Source organism: Halichoerus grypus, chromosome 1, assembly GCF_964656455.1.
Source record: "Halichoerus grypus chromosome 1, mHalGry1.hap1.1, whole genome shotgun sequence".
Lineage (NCBI taxonomy): Eukaryota > Metazoa > Chordata > Mammalia > Carnivora > Phocidae > Halichoerus > Halichoerus grypus.
The window spans coordinates 121,273,941-121,295,149 of NC_135712.1; the positions used below are offsets into that span (position 1 = coordinate 121,273,941).

Genomic DNA, 21,209 nt, shown 5'->3' on the forward strand with positions numbered 1-21,209 from the left:
TCTATTTAGGGGGTGCACACTATTACCCAGTCCTCAGGCAGGCTGGAGACTGAAACAGGGAACTTGCTCAAAGGCACGCAAAGGTCAGTGACAGAACTCGAACCCAGGGCTGCCAGACACCAAGAGGCTGTGTCTCTAATCACCACGCTCACTTGCCCTCATCCTCTGGCTCCAGGTGGGAAGGAGACCCTCCTCATGGCCACCAGTGGTCTCCTCTCTACTTTAGGTTTGCTCTGTAAGGTGCTCCTTACACGGCAGACACGGACAACTTACAACGTTCTCAGCAACAGTTTAGGAATATCTGAATAAGAGGAAATAGGCCAAGTGTTCTTCTTTTCTTTATTAATGAGTTGAGATACACAAAGACTTAATAAAAAGTTACATAAAAGGCTCAAGCATCATCGAGACCCTCAGGCATCACTCCTGTTTCACAACAATAGCCATCTGTTAATACTGGGTAGTAGAAACTGTGCGCTCACGGGCACTCAACAATTCAAGTATCTTTCATTCTATGTAAACCCAACATGGAATTTCTAACCCAATGGGCTGCTTAATGGAGGGAATCTGTCTGTGGTTCCAGATTTACCGTCGCACGTCTCAGGGGCCTTTGGGTCAGAGCTGCCATGTGTTAGTGGGTCATGTCTCCTAGGAAAGTGAGATTGGCCACACTAGGCCACCAGGCACTCTCCACAGCAAACAACACAAGGTGGGGTCAAAGTCCTAAGAGAAACCATCCAAGTGCCCCCTGTGTGGCCAAGTATAGGAGAAGTCAGTGGCCAGAGCCCCCAGCTGGAGGGGTGGGGAAGATGGCTAAGATTACCTGTTGGGTAGAAAAGTAGCCCTCTAATTGGGGGGGGGTGTCAAAATTTTAGGAGAAAATTTGAGAGCACACAGTGGCAAAGGCATGGGGTGAGGGGATTTCAGGAAGGGTGTGTTCCAGGGGATGTGAAGGTAGCACTATTCAGGTGGTCTGGAAAACCAATGGAAACACCAAAATGTCACCAAAGACACAAGTCCCATTGGACTCCTCAGTCATGGAGTAGTGTGGCCAACTGGTGTTCCAACTGACCCTGCCACGTGACCATGGAGAAGCTACTGTACTGGGATGCCCCAGGGTCCACTCCATTCTGGCCTATCTGGAAGCCCCCACTGCTACAAGGGCCCACAGTTCCCTAAAACACAAAGAACTGTCTTTGAAAAATGTTATCCATCTGTCTCACCTCTGGGGAACACAAGGTCATGGAAGATGAAGCCTGACCCCTGACTCAGCAGCAGCTGGCCTTTCCTTAACCAGTTTGTCCCTCGAGCACTGTGGAGCTGAGGTGCGGGCTGACTGCAGGACACGTGCCCTGGAAGATGCGGCCAGGGTGGGCAGAAGCTCTGCCCGTGTTGGGGGAGGGGCCAGAAGCAGATGGAACCCGTGTGTCTGGTTACCTTCATGGCTAAGGGCTTCATTCTAGGTCAGCTGATCTGCCTCCAACAGGACTCCCCACTCAGGGCTGCCAAGGAGTTGCGGGCTCTGCAGAGGGCAGGGGGCAGGGGCGTGCTGGTGCTGGTCCGTGCCCAGTAGCAGCTTTCCAGCAGTGGCCACTGCCCTGGGTGCTCGGCTTCCCTTCCCACCCCACCACTCCTTCGCTGCAAAGCCTCTCCTTCCGTACTTCTTCCCGCCTGTCTTGCTGCCGCCTCCTCCTCTCCTTTGCACACGGGGCTGCAGTAGACTCGGCTCAGAGGAGCAGAAGTGTCTGAAAGAGCCTTGTCCTGTTAGTGTTTAAAACACCCATTAACATTATAGGACCTTGGGACACTCTGAAGTGCCTGATCTTTGTTATCTTTCCTTTCAGGGTCAGGGAAAAAAAGGCCATTGAGACAAATAAAGAAGTTTGATTTTCCAATTAACTGAAGTCCCCGTGATTTCATTCGACACAGAATCGCTCTTCGGCTGGGCCCCCTGGTGCTGGTGATCTTGCTGAGTTAGGAACGCAGCACGCTTTCAAAACCAGAGAAGATGCCAGGTGTCTCCAGGTCCCGTGGGGTGTTCACTTTCTCAGGGTTTCTGTCTCTAAAGAGTAGCCAGGCCACCTGCTAGGGATGCTCTAGTTTGCCTAGTGATCTGATTTGTCAGTGGAAAATGAGGTCACGAGCTCGTCTTCTGACCTTCTGTTGGAGGGGTGGGCACTGTGGTCGCGGCTGCCCTCCCTGGGGTCCACCCGCTGTGGTCCACCCTCCCTGGCTGGGGAAAAGCCAGTCTCTGGATCCCACCAGCAGCACCTGAGAAGGAAGTGACATCTTCAGGAAGTTGGGGGAGTGTCCCCTTATAGGAACAGGTGTATGGGGGCCATGTCATCACCCCAACCTTTCTTTTTCCTTTAATTATATGTTATGGTTAAGATCCAAGAGGCTAAGAAAAGTGTGTGCCAGAAAGGCAAGCGAATCCTAAGTTTGCAAATGCTTAGCGGGGTCTGCTTATTTACTGGGCTTTAAGAAGTGGTAGTCAGTGGACTCAAAGGGAAAATGGCTTCAGGTCTTGGTGCTGTCTTAGTAACGACAGTATTGGATGGTTTTTGGTTAAGATTCAGCATGAACTAGAGCTTTCTGGATGGCGTCCACGTGAGCTTACTGGGCCGAGCTGAGACATACATGCCCACGTCCGCGTGTTTGTGTCCAAGAGGCGCGAGGCAGCACAGACGGTGGGAAAGCAGGAAGAGACAGATCCGGGAGAGCCCTGAGAGCACAGAACTCAATCCGCACTGTCGGCCAAGTGAACGGACGCTTTTGCAAAGCCAGTCAGCTGACCTAACTTATGCATGTCCAGGATCATGAAAACCCTTCCGAAAACAGACATGCTCGCCCCAGCCTCTCCGCTCAGCAAAATAAAACTCCGTTTCCTAACACCTGCACCCTCGGGCACAGTAAAACCTTCTGGGTGAGCGCATCTCTCTTCTGTCTGGTCTGGAGGCCGGGAGTGGGCTGTTCCTCCCGCGGCCTCCGGCCACCGTCCTCATTCACGTCTGCGCTCTCGGTCCCTCCACTTGCATGTTGAGCTGAGTTTTGGCACTGCTGGGAAAACTCAGTTACAAACAACAACAACAACAGTATTCCAGACATGTTCTCAGAGAGGCCTGCTGAAGCCCTGAAGCTCCACCAGTCCGTGGGCACAGACCCCCTTAATAAAATAATAATCACTAAAATAATTTAAAAATCTACAAAAGCCCCCCAGGCTCAGACACTCTGGGCTGGGGGCAGGGGGGTGGGGGGTGGATCATGGCTTGTTCGGTACTCTGTCTGTGGACACACACTTCCACATCACACTAATACTGTGTACTTCAAAGAAACAACACAGCCACCGAGAGATGGGGAGGAACTGGGTTGAGTCAACGTGAGGGGCTTGGATGCTGCTTCTGTTTAGCGTTGCTTCCCTGTCTCTCTCGAGACATGGGAAAGCCTGTGCCCTTCTGGCAAAGCCGGAGCCTCGCTCCTCCCTGCCCACCCTCCCTTCCTCCCTTCCTGAGCCAGGTCCTCGGGCCGAGGGTCTTGGTTAGAAATGGTTTTCAGCGCGGTTAGGCAGTGGAGGGCCCCGAGGGCCAGCCAGTTTGCGGTCACTGTGGCCAGGGCCTCAGGCCCGTCACAATATCACGCACTGCAGTTTGTGGGTGCCGGTGGCCCGGTCGCCCCGCCATTTGGTTTTCTTCTTCTTCTTCTGGCTCTTTTCTGGAATCTGTTGCCTTTTGAGACAGGGAAAGGCAGAAAAACAAAGTCAGAACGGGCTTTGCTTCTCCCTGCCCCTCTCCCCCCGGGGCCTGGGTGTGCAGGCGGCAGGCCTGTTCTGGACGCTGGGGGAGGGCCTGGCCTGGCCAGTTGTCTCTGGGGCAGAGAGAGCAGGAAGGCAGGGAGGGCAGAGCAAAGCCTGTCGCCCTGCTGGGGAGAATTCCTGACATCACGCTGTGGCTGTAGTTCTTTAAATCGTGAACTACATTACGTGTTCTTCAGTACTGGCCTCTATTTTTATGTTTCATATTTTAAATAAAATGACAAGCCCGTTGAGTCCAAAAGTTTTTTGCATGTTTTCTGTTAACTATTCCTATGTCTAAAGCCTGCCCTGGAACTACAGGTCCATAGCCAAGATACCACCAGCTCCTGGCAGGGCCGCGTACCCCAACGGGAGGCCAAATGCCCACGAGAAGACCTTTCCACGAGTGCAGAGCCACCAGCTACGGCGTAAAGGGGGGGCTGCGCTATCACAGTGCACACCGGGGACTGATGAGGAAAGGGCTGTGTGTGTGTGTGTGTGTGTGTGTGTGTGTGTGTGTGTCCTGGGGCGCCGACAGGCAGCAGGGGGAAAGCACTCTGCCAGGGCCCTGCCCGTGAGTTCACGACTAACCGACAGCCGTAGAGCTCAGCAGCACATGGCCTCACACTAAGGGCCTGATATTTGAGGACCGCGGGTTAGGCTGTTCCGTACGGTGCAGACTTTGGAAACGGGCAGATGGGTGACAGGGGAGCAGCCGGGAGGCTGTGGCAGCCCTCTAAGCACGAGGCGGTTCGGGCTGGGACCCTGACTGTAAAGGAATGCAGCGAGACCGCTGACGAGGCTTTCCGACCACACCTGAAGCCTGGCAGGGTGTGCGGTCTGCAAAGCGGGTGCGTGTGCAATGCCCCAGCAACTTGAGCTGAGGAATCAGAACGGTGGTGGCTCAGGTGAACTGTCACGGGGCGCTCTGACCTCGGGGCGGTGGAGAGGACACGGACCTACTTCCTATGGTGTTGACAGGTGTGGTGTTGGGAGAACACACAAGGCAGGTGGAGGGAGCCCGAGCTGTGGAGCCGAGAGGAGAGAGGAGGCCGGAGAGGAGGCTGAGCTATAGCACCCCAGGCAGGAAGGCCCCTCCCTTTAGCTCCGGGCTTCCCCCACAGGTAGGAGGAGTGAGGGGGTGTGTGCAAAGGAAGATGGGAAGGGCGGGGAAAAGAAATGGGTGGAGGGATAAGAAATACAAAACAGGCCCAGAAGTGCACGGCCCCGGCCTTGGAACAAGAAGCCACGTCCCTCCAGTCCTCCCGGCGACCCACCTTGCTGCAGAGGGCTTGCTTCTGGGGGAGCGTGCAATGCTCACCTAATTACCCTAACCAGGTCATGGAAGGCTTTGTCGACGTTGAGAGGTGGGTCCTTGGCACTGGTTTCTATGTACGGAATCTGGAAGGCAAAGCTCAACTTGGTAAAAGTAGCACTGAGGTCCACAAAGCCCCGTTCCCTAAAGCTGCAGATTGTCAGGGGTCCCAAGGAACCACCTGCCTTCAGAGACCCCCACATAACCCTGGCGCCAACGACCTCAAGCCCCTTGGTGGCGTCTTGCTCCTTAAGGGTGGAAAATTTTGACAGCTTGTCTAATTCCCTTTTATTCTCTAGTCATAGAGATCTTTAATAGCCCCCTAAAAATAGAGAAAAAAAAAAGATCTTTTTACATACTTGAAGACTAAAGACTGTTTCATTTATCAAACTAAAATAGGTTCTGATGCTATTCTTTTTTCTTTCTGAGGCCTATTTCTCCACCGTGAGGTGACTTCTGCCTCTTCCCGGGTGCTCCAGAGCAGACTCTGGTGGGAGAGGCTGAAGCGAGGCTGGGCCACGGGCAGGACGCTGCAGCCCGGTGACCCCTAGCCAGTCTGTGCCTCCTTGCCCCCAACAGGCTTGCCGGGCTCAGCTCTTGTTTGGTCTGCATCTACGAGTCCGGGAGCTCGGCCACGTTCACAGAGGGCTTGTGCCTGCATGTCTGACCCTGAGGAATCATCACCCCAGCTGAAGGACAGCAGCTCACCGGCAGATGTGGCTCAGGTGACCCCCAGAGGACAGGTGTTGAGGGCCGTGTCTACCCCAAGTCTCGGGCTGGCACGGGGAGGAGGACAAAGGTTGCATGAGGTCAGGACGCAGTTCTGAGCACACCTCTCCTCCTGCGTCAGGGACCCCACACAGGTGGGAAGGCTTTGTGTGCACTCCCGCTTGAGTGGAGAGAGTGTGGGGTTTGTGCAAAATATACAGGCTTCCCCAGGCCAGAGAGGGAGGCCGACTGTGGTCAGACTGAAGAACTCGGGTGTATTTCATAACTTTTTCCTGGTTACAAAATTAAGACATTTCATTATAACACTTTCAAAAAAGAAAAGCCCAGTGAAGAAAATAAAAATGACCAGCAGTTCAAATGCATGGGGCGGGGCGGGGCGGGGGGGGGGTGTTGTGTGACAAGGTGAGCTGTTACTTTAGAGGAGAACGTTGTAGGCGACTGCCCAGGACACATCCTAAAGTACCGTCGCACATCACTGTGGCCACAGGCAGAGGTCTCGTAGCCGGCTAGACGCAAAGGGCAGAGCACACGAAGCAAGGCTGAGACTCTTCAAATAGTCATCCAACCAATCTTCGAGTCTCTGATAAACTGAAAGAACACTGCCCTCCCCTGTAGGCTGTTTGACTGAGACGCCTCTGGGCCCTTCCCCTGCCAGGTCTCAGCAGCCCTGAGCTCACTTACTCCCCACCTTCACCCTCGGAGGTAAGCAAGTATCTCCACTGTGCCTCGGGCGGACACTGTGAGCTCAGAGCGGTGATGTGCTCACCCAGAGCCACACCGCAGCCGACAGAGAATCAAGGGTTGAAGCAGGTGCCTGTTCCATTCCCTGCCTGGCCGCCCACGGACAGCTAGGGGTGCCAAGGTCAGCTTCAGGACCCCTCCCAGGCACGGAGGGCACCCCTGCTAGGGCCTAGAAGCCAGAGTCCTGTGATACCCTGTGAGGCCGGGGCAACGTGCTTCCTTGCGCACACCCAGAGCAGGGGCAGGCAGCTGCCTGTAGCTGGGGCTGGGACCCACCGGGAGCCCCTTCACAGGCTGTGGCCCTGCCGGCTCAGCAGGGGCACGGTTCCAGGGGCCTGAGACCGCCGCTGGTGCCACCCCACCCACCACTCAGAAGTACAGGAGTTGTAGTGACCCCCAGGTCCTCGGGCGCCCTCCGCCTTCTTTCTGGGGGTCCTGCCTCCACCACTGAAGAAAGGCTGGGGTGCATTATCTGGGTCCTTGGAATTCTAGGATTTCAGTAGCAAGGAGACTTAAACTAAAGGGAACGCTGCACTAAATGGTAGCACCGTCTGACTCCACCACAGGGCTAGGAAATGCCACCTTCCGGCGCCGGGTGGGGCGCCCGCCTTGGCAGCTAAAGAGGAACTTGCCTTATGAGCTCTAAAATAGCCTCTTGTCGATAGTAGCTCGCAGAGTCGCTTGGTCAAATGGTAAATGAGGTAGTGGCATTTGCTGCAGGAGAAACGCGGCTGAGAGACTGGAGGCCCAGGTTGCAGCGGCGGGGGCCGGGCAGGCTCCGCTCTCCACCCCCCCCACCCCCCCAATGCTTGGAAGGGACGAACAGAGGTGTCTATGAGAGGCCTGAGGCAGCCTGAGACTGGGAAACAGAGCCGGCTCCTCAGGCCTGTCTGTTCAGAACCCAGCAGTGAGTCTCCAGCTCTCCTCTGGAGACCGTGGGGCAGCTCTGTCCTGGTGGATCACTCCTCCTCCTTGAGGCATGTTCTTCACTTGGCACCCACGACGCCCCACTCTGGCCCTCATGCGTCACCCACAGCTTAGGCCCTTTTGTGGTTTCCTCCTCACCTCCCCGCATCACTAGGTCAAGTGTCCGGCCTCAGTCCTGGGACCCCTGCCCTATCTACACCTGCTCCCTTGGCGTTTATGGCTTCAAATGCCATCCACACTCTGCCGCTGCCAATACTTGCCCCAGATGCTGTATCTGACTGCCGCCTTGGCATTTCGATCCGATTATCCACTCAGCTCCTCAGCCTCCACAGATCTGCAACCAAGCGCCTGTCTCGCACACACTTCCTCCAATTGTCTCTCCTGCCCAGTTACCGACACTCTGGTCTTCTGAAAGTTGCTCACGCCCAAACCACAGAATCACCCACCACACCTTCTTTCTCTCACACCCCACATCCAATCTGTGCACATATCCTGTTGGCTTTCTTAGAAACACGTCCAGAATCCAACTACCTCCTTGCCACCTTCACCAGCACCACCCTGGGCCGTGCTGGCCTGCATCTGGGTTATCCAGCAGCCCCTAACTGGTTTCCCTGCTCCCACGACTGGCCTCTACGGGGCCCTTCTCAACATGGCCCCCGGAGAGAAGCTGTGCAGCCATAAGCCAGACCTCGTCATCACTCCTCACTCATAGCCGTCCAATGGTTTCCCCTCTCCCTCTGAGCAAAAGCCCATAAAGTTTAAAGCCCTTCTCTGACCTGGCCTCCTGCTCCCCACCCCTCCCACTCCAGCTCCAGCTGGCCTCCTTGCTGATCCTCAAACTCCTGCCTTAGGGCCTTTACACTGATTATTCCCGCAGCTGGAACATTCTTTCCCCAGAGATCTGCAGGGCTTCCTCCTCAGCTCCTATGAGTCCTTGCTGAAATGCACCCTCCCTAGCAAGGCTTTCCCTGACCACCCTATTTGGAAAAGCATCCTCCTCCACCTTACATTCCTGACCCCCTTCCCTGATTTACTTTTTTCCATAGCACATGTCACACTGTAATTTGCTTGGTTTATTATCTGTCTCCTGTCATTAGAAGTAAGCACCATAAAGCCAGGAGTTTTATTTCCCAGGGCCTAGGGCAGTTACACGAACATGTGAATGGACGCAGAAGGCAGAGACAAGCATAAGTAACTTGCAGTGAGCCCCCTTCCTCTACTCACAGAGCTGGGCCCACCGGGCAGAGGGAAGGGGCAGCCTTGCAGCAGACCTCCCAGCAGGCAGAGTGGACTTCTACATAACTGACCCATGAGGCCAGGGGCCTGGGCTGTGCTTGTGCGGGGGAGGGGTGGGAAGAAGCCCGGTGACCCCACCCAGCACTTCCAGAGGGCAAAGGGGCATCACAATGAACTGAAAAAAAGAAAACAAAGATGTCCACTGATATTCACTGTGCGGCCTGGGCAAACCTCAGTCTGACCAACTGTAAGATGGGCATCATGATACCTACCTCAGCATGTGGTGGTAAGGAGTGATCGCTCCCCGGCACAAGGCCTGGCATAGAACAGGGCTCGGTGAACTGCCGCTGGTCCGATGATTCTGAGCATAATCAGGCGGCTGGCTCAGAGAACTCGACAGAAGCCAGCCCTCTGCACAGCCCAGCGATGAATCTGCTGTGTTGGGGGCCAGGAGGTGGCCTGAACACCAAGCTCGCAGGCCACTGTGAAGGGACCTGGTCCCCCCATCAGAGCTCCTCACGACCGATAAGAGGGTGTTTTCTCTCAAGTCTGCTGTTTTGTTTCACAACATAGCCCTCATCACATACGCCCTGCCAGGCCTCTCTGCGGGATCTAACCCACTACCCAGGAGGCCCAAGGTCCCGCAGGAGTGATGGGCACGGCCTCCTACACAACCCTGACTGCCCAGCACATACACACACACGTGCACACACGCACATGCACGCCACCTACATTGTGTTTGGTCGCCATTTCTTTTCCTTGCTCCCTGGTGATCTTCCTCAAATGCATCAGATCGACCTTGTTGGCCACGAGGATCATCGGAAAGGACTCTCTGGGGAATAAAGGAATAGCAGCTCATGAAATTTCACTGCCCCCACGCCTGCTGAAGGCAACACAGCCACACCTCAGGCATAAGGCAGCCCACACTGCCTCCCCAGTGGGCCTGGGTCTGACTCCTGAGTCCCTTTCCCTCCGCGTCTCCAGGCAGGGGAAGGGGGCCCCGGGACTGTGTCTTGGTTTGGAGGTTTAGGCTTACTGCAGGGAGAGCAAAGAGGTCCCCCCTGCCCCCCCCACCCCGGGAAACCCCTGGCTCAGCACCATCAGAGAGGGCTCCCGAGAGGCTGCTGGGCAGGGGGCTGGCTTCCTGGACCTGCTCCCTCCCATCTCCCTCCCATGCAGGGCTGCTGCGGGCCATCAGCAGGGGCTGGGAAAGAGCCCCAGGGCCCATGTCTGGTATAGGGCTGGCACTCAGTAAATGGCAGCTGCAAAAGCAGGATGGCTCCCAGGAGAGGAAGGGTGGGATCACAAGGCACGTCTGCCTTAAAGAGTCCCATCGACGCATGTGGCCATATTGCTGTCCAAAGGTGAAAGAAATGCCAGTCTTATAGCATCTTTAACATCACTGGGCATTTTCATCTAAAAAATTCATAACTTAACAGGTGAAAAATAATACTTTATTATTTTCCCTTGCACTTGGGTTAGCCAAAAGGTCGAATATTTTCCTACTTCAGAGTCATTTATGTTTTCTCTTTTGAAATTCATATAGTCAGGGGCTTAACTTATATTTACGGCTCTGAGTTTTATGTATATATGTGAGTGTGTGTGAGTGTGTATCCCTTTACCTGGTAAAATTATTAACACTTTGCCATTGGAACAGGTGTTAACTGGATTTTTCTGAATTTACTGAGATTTGTTCAAAGCTTGCTGTTTTCTTAATTAATTTGTCCTTTTACTCTCCTATGTGGCCTCTTTAAGAGCGAATTAACTGAAAAGACCAGTTAGGCTTAAAAGAAACTATCAATTATTTAAATAATTACTCCATATAATGTTAAGGAAAAAAAATGAGCCTTTGATTAGGGGCTTGTAAATCTCACAGTCAAATGTGATGTAACCACTTCCAATGCATACCGGAGAGGAAATTCACTTTTTTTTCAACGTGATAAAATTTGGTTAAATTGGGGCCATCAGTGGGGACTGGTTAGGAGAGATGGGAGGGGGCTGACTTAAGGCCCTGGAAGCAGTTTGGCCCTGCCGAAAGAACTGGGGTAGGAGGCGGAGGGACCGATGTGTGAATTCAGCTCTGCCCCTCTGTGTTTCAGCTTTCACCTGAGACTCTGAGAGACAGACAGACAGACAGACAGAGGCTGCTCTGAGCCAGGAGCTAGGACGTCCTGGCCCAGCTGCCCTTACCTGTCCTTGACGCGCAGGATGAGCTGGTGGAAGCGGTCCACGTGCTCAAAGCTGGCCTTGTCCGTGACCGAGTAGACGATGAGGAAGCCGTCCCCCGTGCGCATATACTGCTCCCGCATGGCGCTGAACTCCTCCTGCCCAGCTGTGTCCAGAACTGGGGTGGGATGAGGCCACTCAGGGGCTGTCACCACCCATGGTGGAGCTCCCATGGCCTGCAGACTCCCATGCTGCTTCTGCTGTCCCCAGGGTGGCTCCAGCCAAGCTGGCCCCATGAGAGGCTGCACGACTTTCTAGACCCAGCAGGGCCTCAGACCCCTCCAAGCGTGAGGCCCGAACAGACTCATTTGTGGACCTGCTGATTCCAACTTACTTGCCCCCTGGGACTTACCTGTCTACAGAAAAGCCTCATAAAGCCAGTGATCAGCTCTGCCACAAAATCCCTCTGGGCCCCCCACACCTGGGCTTGGATCCCTACTGGTCCTTACAAACTGATTCCTAGGGAAGTTACCTGACTCTCTGAGCCCCTTTTCCTCCTATATAAGATAGAAACAATGCCTCTACCTTGCAGCCTCTAGGGAGGAGAGCCCCAGGACATGCACTGGGGAAGCCCTGAAAAGGCTGGTCAGGTAGGGTCCTCAGTCCCTGTGCGGACAGATAGCAGGCAGGCTGCGCAGGGAAGGAGAAGCCTCTGAGAGCCAGGATCACTTGGCCCTAGGATGGGGCTATCACAGGGTGGTAGGAAGAGCTGGGGAGAAAGAGGGGGGAACCATCTCAGCAAAGGCTCTCTTCCCAACACATCCATCCCCCTCTCCCTCCCTCCACCCCGTGGACTCCTGAAGCCCACACCCCTTCAGCTACCTTCCTGCTGAGATAAAATCCTCCCCCCAGGCTGTTTCAGAGTGGCCACAGCCACTGCTGGGGGCTTTCCTTTGAGATGCACAGGCCTGACCCCCTCAGGCCTGCTAAAGCCCCGCAGCATCCTGCAAACCCCTGCTCACCATCCAGCCTTTCCCATTTCCTAGCTCACTCTACTCTCTGACAGACCCATTTTCCTTCTCCCTGGAGGCAGTGGAGCTGATGGCTATAGATTTTGGAGCCAGATTCTGGGCTGAGTCTGGTTCTTCATTCCTAGAGTATGATCCTGGGCAAGCTCACTTCTCTGTGCCCTTATTTCCACGATGAGAATCCTAAGGGTTGTTTTAAGTTAAAATACTAAGACCCAGGGCGCCTGGATGGCTCTAGTCAGTTAAGCATCTGCCTTTGGCTCAGGTCATGGTCCCAGGGTCCTGGGATCGAGTCCAGCATTGGGCTCCTTGCTCAGCGGGGAGTCTGCTTCTCCCTCTCCCTCTGCCTGCCGCTCTGCCTCCCTCTCCCTGCTTGTGCTCTCTCTGTCAAATAAATAAATAAAATCTTTAAAAACAATACTAAGACCCTTGGAGCAGTGCCTGACACAAAGAAGCCCTATACGAGGGTCTGGAGCGAGCTTGTTCTCCTTACCTGGGGTGCTCTCTCTACCTCTAGGCCATCCCCCAACCACCCCTGCTCTCCTGCTCCCCTTACCTTGGCCAGCTGACTCTGACTCATTCTGCTGCCTGAGTTCCTGGGGACTCTCCCCACCCCTGTACAAACCCTTTATGGCACATTGTCCTTCCTGCGCATTTAAGAGGCCCCCAGTTGGACTGTCAGCTCCAGAGGTAGGGGCTGGTCTGCTTGGAACCTGGCACAACAGAACTCAAATAGTAGCTGAATGAATAAATGAATGTGAAGCTTACCCAATTTTGTTCATTCATTCATTCACTGAAGAAATATGTGAGAGCCTACTATGTGCCAGGCAGTGTTCTAGGCCCTATAGATCCAGAGTGAATGAGACAAAATCCTTGCTCTACTGGGCCTCACAATCTAGTAGGAAGATTGGTGAACAAATGAATGGGTAATATAATTTCTGGTGGAGACAAGTATATACTGTGAAGAACAATATAGCCAGCTGAAGCTTATTGGTGGAAGTTGGTGTCACGTTGGGTAAGGACCAAGGGCAACTAAATAAATCCCACCAGCAAAACAGATGAAAATGTCATAGATCTGGCTGAAGGGATGGGAAGGTGAATAGAACAGCAGAAGACATTCAGGTGATATGTCATTAATGGATTCACAGATTTTGAAGGTGTGTATTGTTCAAAACAAAAACTAGAGATCTAGGATATGTGAAAATATGATCGTTCAGAATTTTAAAAACCCAATTCAATGGGGAGCTGAAAGTCAAAATGGACCCTCTGGAAAGGAAAAATGGTTACTTCACACATTGATTGCCTTAAAAATAATATCATCCATGCTTTCTAAAAGAATTCTTGGAGGAAATACTTCAGCAGAGTGAAAAATAGATCCATGAAAGAAAAAGATGAGTGGTATTATAAACAATGATAAACAAAGAAGACAGCCAAACCTAAGAGTTAAGTTTAAATAAATGTCGTTACACAATTTGAAGAAAACGAATGGCAATTTAGAACTAAAATCTATGATGATCCATATGTGAGGGTAGGGGCTGGGAAAAAGTAAGTTACTACTAAATTTCTTGCCTCATTTGGGAAGAGGCTAAAGATAATAATTACATCCAGATGTTGATAGAAAAAATAGAATTATACACACACAAACACATGTATGTATACAGAATAACCACTAGAAATAAAACTCAAAAGTTCCTAGTCATCAGAGGGAAAAAAAAAAAAAACAGAACAAAGTAAACGGGACCAATCCAACAAAAGGCAAAAACAAACTACACAAAAATCAGAAGGCTAAAAAAGGAAACATGCAAGAAGATGGCAGATGTAAATCTAACTATGACTAACAGTGGTAAAGGCAAACGGGTTAAATCTACCCATTAAAGCAGACACCCAATATAAAATCCATTTGTCTGCTACTACAAAAGACACATATAAAACAAAATGACACAGAAAGAATGAAAAGTGAAAGGGTAAAAAAGGATATGTCAGCCACATGCATCCACAAAATAGGATTCAAGGCCGATGCATTGAACAGGACAAACCAATGTATTTATAATGGGAAAAAGTACAAGCATCAAGAAGTGCCAAAGTCATGAATCATAAGCATATAAGAATGTTTTCTAAAATACACATGTATAAAAACCTGATTTTTAAACACAATAGGTATAGACAAATCCCATAATCACTGTGAGAGAACTTGAACAGGCCTCTCTTAGAGAGACAGAACAATTGGCCCCCTGAAAAGTAATGATCTAAATAATGCAATTTTAAAACTTAATCTGAGAGGGGTGCTTGGCTGGCTCAGTCGGAAGAGCATGCGACTCTTGATCTCAGGGTTGTGAGTTCGAGCCCCATGTTGGGTGTAGAAATTACTTAAAAAAAAAAAAAAAACTTAATCTGAGAGAACAAACTTTACACTCAAACAGTAAATAAGCATTTTCAAACACACATGAAATCGTCACAAAAATTGGCCACATATTAGGTCATAAATAAAAATTTCAACAAATTCTGGAAAGCCGATGTCACATGGGCTATGTTTTGTTTATACGCAGTAAGATCAGAAATTAACAGCAACATGAATATAAAAACTATCCACTTGGAAGTTTAAAAAGCTATACTGCTCTATAATGCTCTAGTTAAAGAGAAAAGCAAAGCAGAAATTACAAACAATTTAGAACTGAACAACAATGAACAATAATAAAACCTCTGGTTTGAGGCCAAAGTGGTACTCAGAGGAAAATTACAGCTTTAAATACACTTCCAAAAACCAGAGAGACTGAAAATTATCTAGGCATTTAAATTAAGGGGCTAGGAAAGGAAAAATAAAACCAAAGAGAGAAGAAATCGTCAATGAAAGTAGAAATTAAGAAAATGAGAGGAAAGAAAAGTAGTAGATATCTAAAAATCAAAAGCTGACTTTTGAAAGGACCAATTAAAAAAAAAAAAAGTTTAGCAATTCTTACCAGTGACAAAAGACAAAAAAGACTAATAAGCCTTTGGAATGAGGAAAGGCCTATGACTATGGATCTAGACATATATTTAATTCTGAGAGAAAACTATATGCAGTTTCATAGCAAAAAAATTTCAATTCTGGATGAAATGGATAATTTAAGAAAATATAAATAAACAAAATTGGCTCAAGAAAATATATAAAACCTGAATAGGCCAATGATTATCGATGAAATTGAAGAGACAAATCTCCCCCATGAATGACACAAAGCTCTTTTTATTATCTATCTATAAACTGCTCCAGAGCCTAGAAAATAAAGGAACTTTCCAGCTCATTGTAACAGCCTAAGCATACTCCTAGTAACAAAGCGGACGGGGTGGCATGTGGTTGTGGGGTAACGGCCAGGCCTGCCCCACCTTCCGGGGACAGGAGCAGCCTGCGTGTGGGACCCAAAGAGGTGCATTCAGTCATCCATTTGCCAACCCTCTTCTAAATACATACTCAGTGCCCACCACTCTGCTTGGTACTTGGGGTAGTTAAAGAATAAGCTGCATCTCGCTATCAAGGTACTTAGAGGCTAGCTGGGCTGGTACTTAAAGAAAAATAACACCACAGGACAGAAAGTGATACATACTATGGGAAAATCTAGGTCAGGCTGGGAGGTCCCTTCAGCTTGGAGGGGATAATGCAAGGGTTTAGCCAAGAGGGGATATTGATCCTGCCCTTTAAAGAAAAGCATTTGACATAAAAAAGATAGGGTCTGGGGAAGGCCTTCCAGGCAGAGAAACAGCATGAGCAAGGGCCTGGAGGCTGGGAAGAAAAGGGGGTCGGTGTGCTGGCATAAAAGTTCTGTGATGGGGGAGCAGGTGGGAGAGAGGAGACAGGGAGACTAGAGGCTGGGCCTCTTGGATCCTGAACTAAAATCTTTGAACTTAGTGGGTGCTGGGGATCTACCAAAGGTTCAGAGAGGGAAGAGATGCAGTCAGAGGGGGGTGAGTGTGACAGCCGGAGAGGCAGGGGCCTGGAGGGGGAGGCTGTGAGGAGGTGGAGGAGGGGCCAGGGCAGAGGCAACCTGGGCATGAATGAAGGCAGATGGGCCTGAGAGGCAGAGGAAACAGTGAATGGGGAGACACGGAGGACACAGGACACAGGGAATGGGGGCCAAGGGGAGAGAGGAGAGTGGAGGGCGCCGTGGAAATTCTAAACCTTGGAGCCCCAGCAGGGTAGGTGCAACCTGGGAGGTGCAGACGTGGTGGGGGTTGAGCTGGGCCTAGTCTGGTTTGGGGTTCGTCCCCCCCTCCACACACATACACCTGGAAGTGCCTGGGCACAAGCCCCTTGTCAGCGGCTCTGCCCCAGGGAGGCTGAAGATCACAGGCAGCTAGGCTTTTAAGAAATTATGATGCCGCCTGCATTTCCCATCCTGATGTCATGAAGGTAGGAGGACTCCGGAGACAGAAAGTACTAGTCACTGTGGGAGAAGAGGTGTTGTGCCAGTGTGTGTGTGAGAAAGAGAGAGAGAGAGAGAAGACGGGAAAGAGACACAGCCAGAGGCAGCCAGACTGTGGAAGGAGGAAGAAGACAGTTTGGAGACAGAGGGGGTCAGTGCTGCGCACCTGTCTGCCCTGCCCCAGTCTCCCCACCCAGAGGTTGATGGGGCCAGCTGTGCGGCTAAGGAGGGTTTAAGTGGAAACCCCGAGGCTGCTCTTAGATCTTGCGGATTTCAGAAGCCCAGCCCCACAGCTGGCGTGGCACCGGGCCCCCGGCGGGCGGGCAGCCAGTGTGTGGGGGCACCAGCCCGGGTCCCGCCTGAGCCCTCCTCCTTGCCCTGTCCCCTCTTCCTCTTCCTTCTTTTCTGCCTCCTCTTCTTCCTCCTCAGGGCTGCCAGAGGGAGGCACACCCTGGCATGGGCTCGGGGCTGGGACATTGGCGGCAGCCCAGGGTACAGTCTGAGCTCTTTGGCTGAAAATAGTCCTGCCCACCACATTCTACTGGCAGCAGACACCGTGCTGGGTTTTCTACACACACACCCTCTGAATCCTCCTCATGGCCTAGAACAAATGCGGAAACTGAGGCCCAGGGAGTTGAAGGGATCTGCTCAAGGCCACACACTGGGAAGGAGGCCACTCCAACTTCCCCAAGGCCCAGCTGTCCCTGCCCATCCAGTCTTTTATCTTCAACCAGAGGGTGTGGGTCTGGCCACCCACAACCAGCCGGGCTGTGTCTCAATTCCAAGCCTTTGCACAAGCCATGACCTCCAACCAGAATGGCCTGTCACGAGCCCCCCCAGCCTCCCCCCACTTCCCCCAGCACGGCTGCACTCTGCCTCCTCTCCTGAGAGCCCCAGCCCCTGACCTCTGTCTTTGAACCTGTCCTATTTTGTGTGTCCTGGGTTCTGTGAGTTCTGTGGGTTTTTCCGAGTCACTGCCTCTAGGCCTGGCTCAGCTCCCCACCGTGCGGTGGAGCTCTACAGGGGGGGATGGGAGGGGAGCCAGGCTTTCATTTCCCTGGGTCTCTCGAAAGCTTCAGCACCCAGTGCAGGTTCAAAAAATACTTGCAGAATGACTAGACAAATCATGTGTGCACTATAGGAAATGCAGTTGCTGTGTCCAATCAGCCCTTGCCAACTTTAAGGGAAATCATGAAAAAGTGACTTTTTCACTTGTGTAATGCACCCCTCATGGTGAGGTAAGGGCTCTGGAATATGAAACAATACAGATGACAATTTCTAGAGATAAAATGTCTCCAAGGACCATGCCTCATGTTTTCTACCTTTCTCTAATGCACAGGACCATGGTGGGAGGTAGGAGTGATCATGCCCATTTTACAGGGGAGTCAGGTGGGGAAGCCTATGCTCTTCCTAGGAGAAGACTCAAATAAAAATATGGCACCTAGCTGAGCATGGGTAGTGATGAGGGCACTTGACTATTTTTCTTGTGTTCCCCATTCTGGGTAAGAGTGTGTATGGAGTGGGCTGGGTGCCAGGCAGAAGGGCTAGACCCATTGACCATGCACTGTTTCCAGAAAAAGGGCTGCTTTCTTCTCCACAGCACTGGCAGGGTGTGGAAAGCCACGCCACTTGGGACTCTCTAAGGGGGAGGGGGCTAACTCCTGGGGCGGATGTGGCTGGCTCCCTGGCAATGGGGATGCTTCCCTCTGGCAGTGGTCCCAGCCTCGACTGACTTCAGGATAGCATCAGGGGAGAAGTGCTGGCCACCAGCCCCAGGGGATGCTTACTTCCGAGGCCACCCTCCTGCAGCTGGGGGAATGGCGTGAGGAGGCCTTGGGATACCCTTTCATGAGGTCCCTAGATTTCCTGACTTGGTAAACACATCACATGTGGGGGTGCACATTATTTCAGGGAGACGGTCCACGGCTTTGTGGAATTCTCAGAAGAGCTGGGAACCCCACCCCCAAACAAATGTCACTTTTAGGGAGGGAAGAGAAGAAAAGAGAGAGGGGGCAGTAGGGGTCTCAGCTGTGTCACCAGGAACATCCCAGAGAGAGAGGTTAGCCTGGGAGGGGCCTGGCAATGGACAGAAATGGGGAGAGAAAGCGCTGGCCTACAAGGCCATTTCCCACAACCACTCAGGGCGTGGGGGGAGGCAACATTTCACAGGTGACCTGCTCAGGTTCACACTGCTAGAGAGCAGGAGAGGCAGATTGGAATACCAGGCTGTCTGGGGCCAAGTTTTGCTCTGCTCCTGGCACCAGCCTGTCTTTGAGCGAGGAGCCAGCAGGGTCCCCAAGGCCTGTGAAGAGGTGGTCTAAATGGAGGGGGTGAGGACAGAACACCTGAGGTCCACAGAGACAGAAGACAAAGTCCTGGAGGTGATATTTCTGACACCCACCCCACCTGCTTACCCCAAACCCTCCACCTACTCCACACCTGCCCCTGCGTGGCCACACGTAGCTGGGAGGAGAGGGCTCATGGCTCTGCACCTGGCTCCCTTTAAAGTCCTAGCACCAACTTCTGGGGCCCTTCGAAAACCCAACAAACTTGAACACATCCCCATCCAGTCCTCTCCCACTCCCGGGGCCACCGCTTCCCACCGCCTCCTCTCCTCCAGCCTCCACTCCCAGCTGAGGGTGTGAAACAGAGATCACCAGCTAAATTCCACAAGCTTCCAAACCAACCCACCTCCCAGACAGCGGGAGCCTCACACACCACAGGAGGCAGGCGCGTCCACTGCAGAGAACAGTTTCGAGTTTCCTCAAAAAGTGAAACGTAGAGTTACATGCCCAGGGGCATACCCAAGAGAAGTGAAAACATAGCCACACAAAAACTTGCACAAGAATGTCCAAAGCAGCATTATTCCCAAAGGCCCAAAGTGGAAACAACTCAAATGTCCAGCAGCGGATGAGTGGATATTATTCACGTCTGAAAAGGAATGAAATTCTGATATGGGCTACATGTTGATGCACCTTGAAAACAGTCCACAGAGTGAAAGAGGCCAGTCTCAAAGGCCGCTTACTATATGGTGCTGTTTATATACATGAAATGTCCAGAACAGGCGAATCCGGAAAGAGAAAGTAGATCAGAGGTTTCAGGGGCTGGGGCAGGGGGAGGGGAGAATGGGGAATGACTGCCTTAATGGGTGAGCTTTCCAGGGAGAGGCGATGGAAATGTTGAGGAATCCGTGGTGACCCAAGTGATTGCTGGTTTGTGAATCGATTGGCAGTTGTGGGTGCACAACTGTGTGTATGCACTAAAAAACACTCCATTGTATACTTTACAGGTGAGTTACATCTCAATTAAAAACACTTGTAGGAGGACCCCCCCCCCCTTTTCTCTGCAACACACACCACTGTCTTCTTGCTGTGGGGGATGACCTGGCCCTGCTCCTGTCCAAGACCATGCCCTCCAGCGGGCAGTCCCATCCTCTGTCACCCAGACAAGGACACTGCTACTATTGGGGCCCCTTCCCTCCCTGGCATCACCCATTTCTCTTTTGGTTCATTTCCACCAGTATGTAAACATACTGTAATTTCTCTCACCTAAAAAAAAAATAAAGCCAAAAAAATTAAGAGTAGAAACCCCACCCCTTGAACTCACATCTCCTTCCAGCTTCTGTCCTTTCTCTGTTCCTCTTTACAGGCACACCCCTTGACTTGTCTGTTCTCACTGCCTGTTCTTCCTCCCCTCCACTCTCTCTTGAACCCACTATAATCAGACTCTCATTGCTGGTCATTCTATCAAGACTGGTCTTGTCAAGTCACCAACGACCTCCACATCACTAAATCCAATGGGCACGTTTCAGTCCTCATCCCTCTGGGCCACCTACTGACACCGGAAGTGGTTGATGGTTCCCTCCTGGTTGGAAAGCCTTCTCCACTTGGCCTTGGGACATCACTCTCTCTCGGTTCTTCTCCTACTGAAGTGACTGGTCCTGCTCTGTCCCCTCATCTCCCTACCCTCTAAACGATGGTGGGTCCCCACACTCAGTCACAGGACCCCTTCTCTAACCCACGTTTGCTTCGTTGGCCATCTCTCATCTCATGGCTTACATGTCCACTCCAAAATGTCCATCTCCAGCCTATACATCTCCCCTTACCCTTACTCCAGACTCCAACATCCAGCTGCCTGCTTGACTTCTATTTGTATGTGAGAAAGGCATCTCAGATTTAACGTGTCTAAAATTAAACTCTTGATTCTCCCACCAAACTTGCTTTTCACCAGTCTTCCTAATGTTGATAAACATAACTATTCTACCAGTTGTGCAGGCCAAAGACTCTTCCCTCTCTACCCGCACCTCATGCCATATACTGGATCCACAAATCCTGTTATTTCCTCCTTCAAAACACATCGAGAAGCTAACTCCTTCTAGCTATCTCCTTCAGCGGTGCCCTAGTCTGCCTGGCTTCTTAACTGGTCTCCCTGATTCTGCCCTGGTTCCTCTACGGTCTATTCTCCACTCCTTTTAAAACATCAGTCAGACTATGTCCCTCCTCTACTCAAAACCCTCCAATGGCTTCTTATTTTTCTACATTGACCTATGAGATCAGTGCCTCCCAGCTCTCTCTCTGACCTCTCCTATTAGTGCTCCCTCATTTGCTCTGCGCCCTGGACTCCTACCTATTCCCCCCAAAAGGCCAAGCACACCCCTGCCTCAGGGCCTTTGCACCTGATGCTCTCTCTGTCTGAGATTCTCTTCCTTCAGGTATAAGTACAGCTTTATCCTTCACATCTCTGCTCCAACATCACCTTATCAGGTGCTTTGGACATTCTTGCACAAGTTTTTGTGGGATATGTTTTCATTTCTCTTGACCAGCCTACGTAAGATAGCAACCCCTTCCTCACTGTCTATTTCCTTTACCTTGCCTTATTCTCCTTCA

The 21,209-nt window shown here is 51.7% G+C and overlaps 1 protein-coding gene across 15 annotated transcripts in view; it reads right to left on the minus strand.

Annotated features, from left to right (window-relative positions):
* Nucleotides 1-325: 325 nt before the first annotated feature.
* MRAS (muscle RAS oncogene homolog) overlaps nucleotides 326-21,209 on the minus strand; it is a 52,525-nt gene continuing 31,641 nt past the window's right edge. The window contains exons 3-9 of one of the 15 annotated variants that reach the window (XM_078071366.1): nucleotides 10,926-11,079; nucleotides 9,468-9,567; nucleotides 9,008-9,096; nucleotides 7,205-7,286; nucleotides 5,811-5,878; nucleotides 5,109-5,188; nucleotides 326-3,722 (exon numbers count right to left, since the gene is read on the minus strand). In XM_078071366.1, coding sequence (XP_077927492.1) covers nucleotides 5,176-5,188; nucleotides 5,811-5,878; nucleotides 7,205-7,286; nucleotides 9,008-9,096; nucleotides 9,468-9,567; nucleotides 10,926-11,079 — 506 coding nt within the window. In that variant the 3' untranslated portion in view covers nucleotides 326-3,722; nucleotides 5,109-5,175. Of the gene's footprint in view, nucleotides 3,723-4,603; nucleotides 4,814-5,064; nucleotides 5,189-5,810; nucleotides 5,879-6,030; nucleotides 6,104-7,204; nucleotides 7,287-7,499; nucleotides 7,834-8,592; nucleotides 8,911-9,007; nucleotides 9,171-9,467; nucleotides 9,568-10,925; nucleotides 11,080-21,209 lie in introns of those variants that run through there. The other 14 variants (XM_078071369.1, XM_078071368.1, XM_078071388.1 and 11 more) reach the window with 14 other exon arrangements.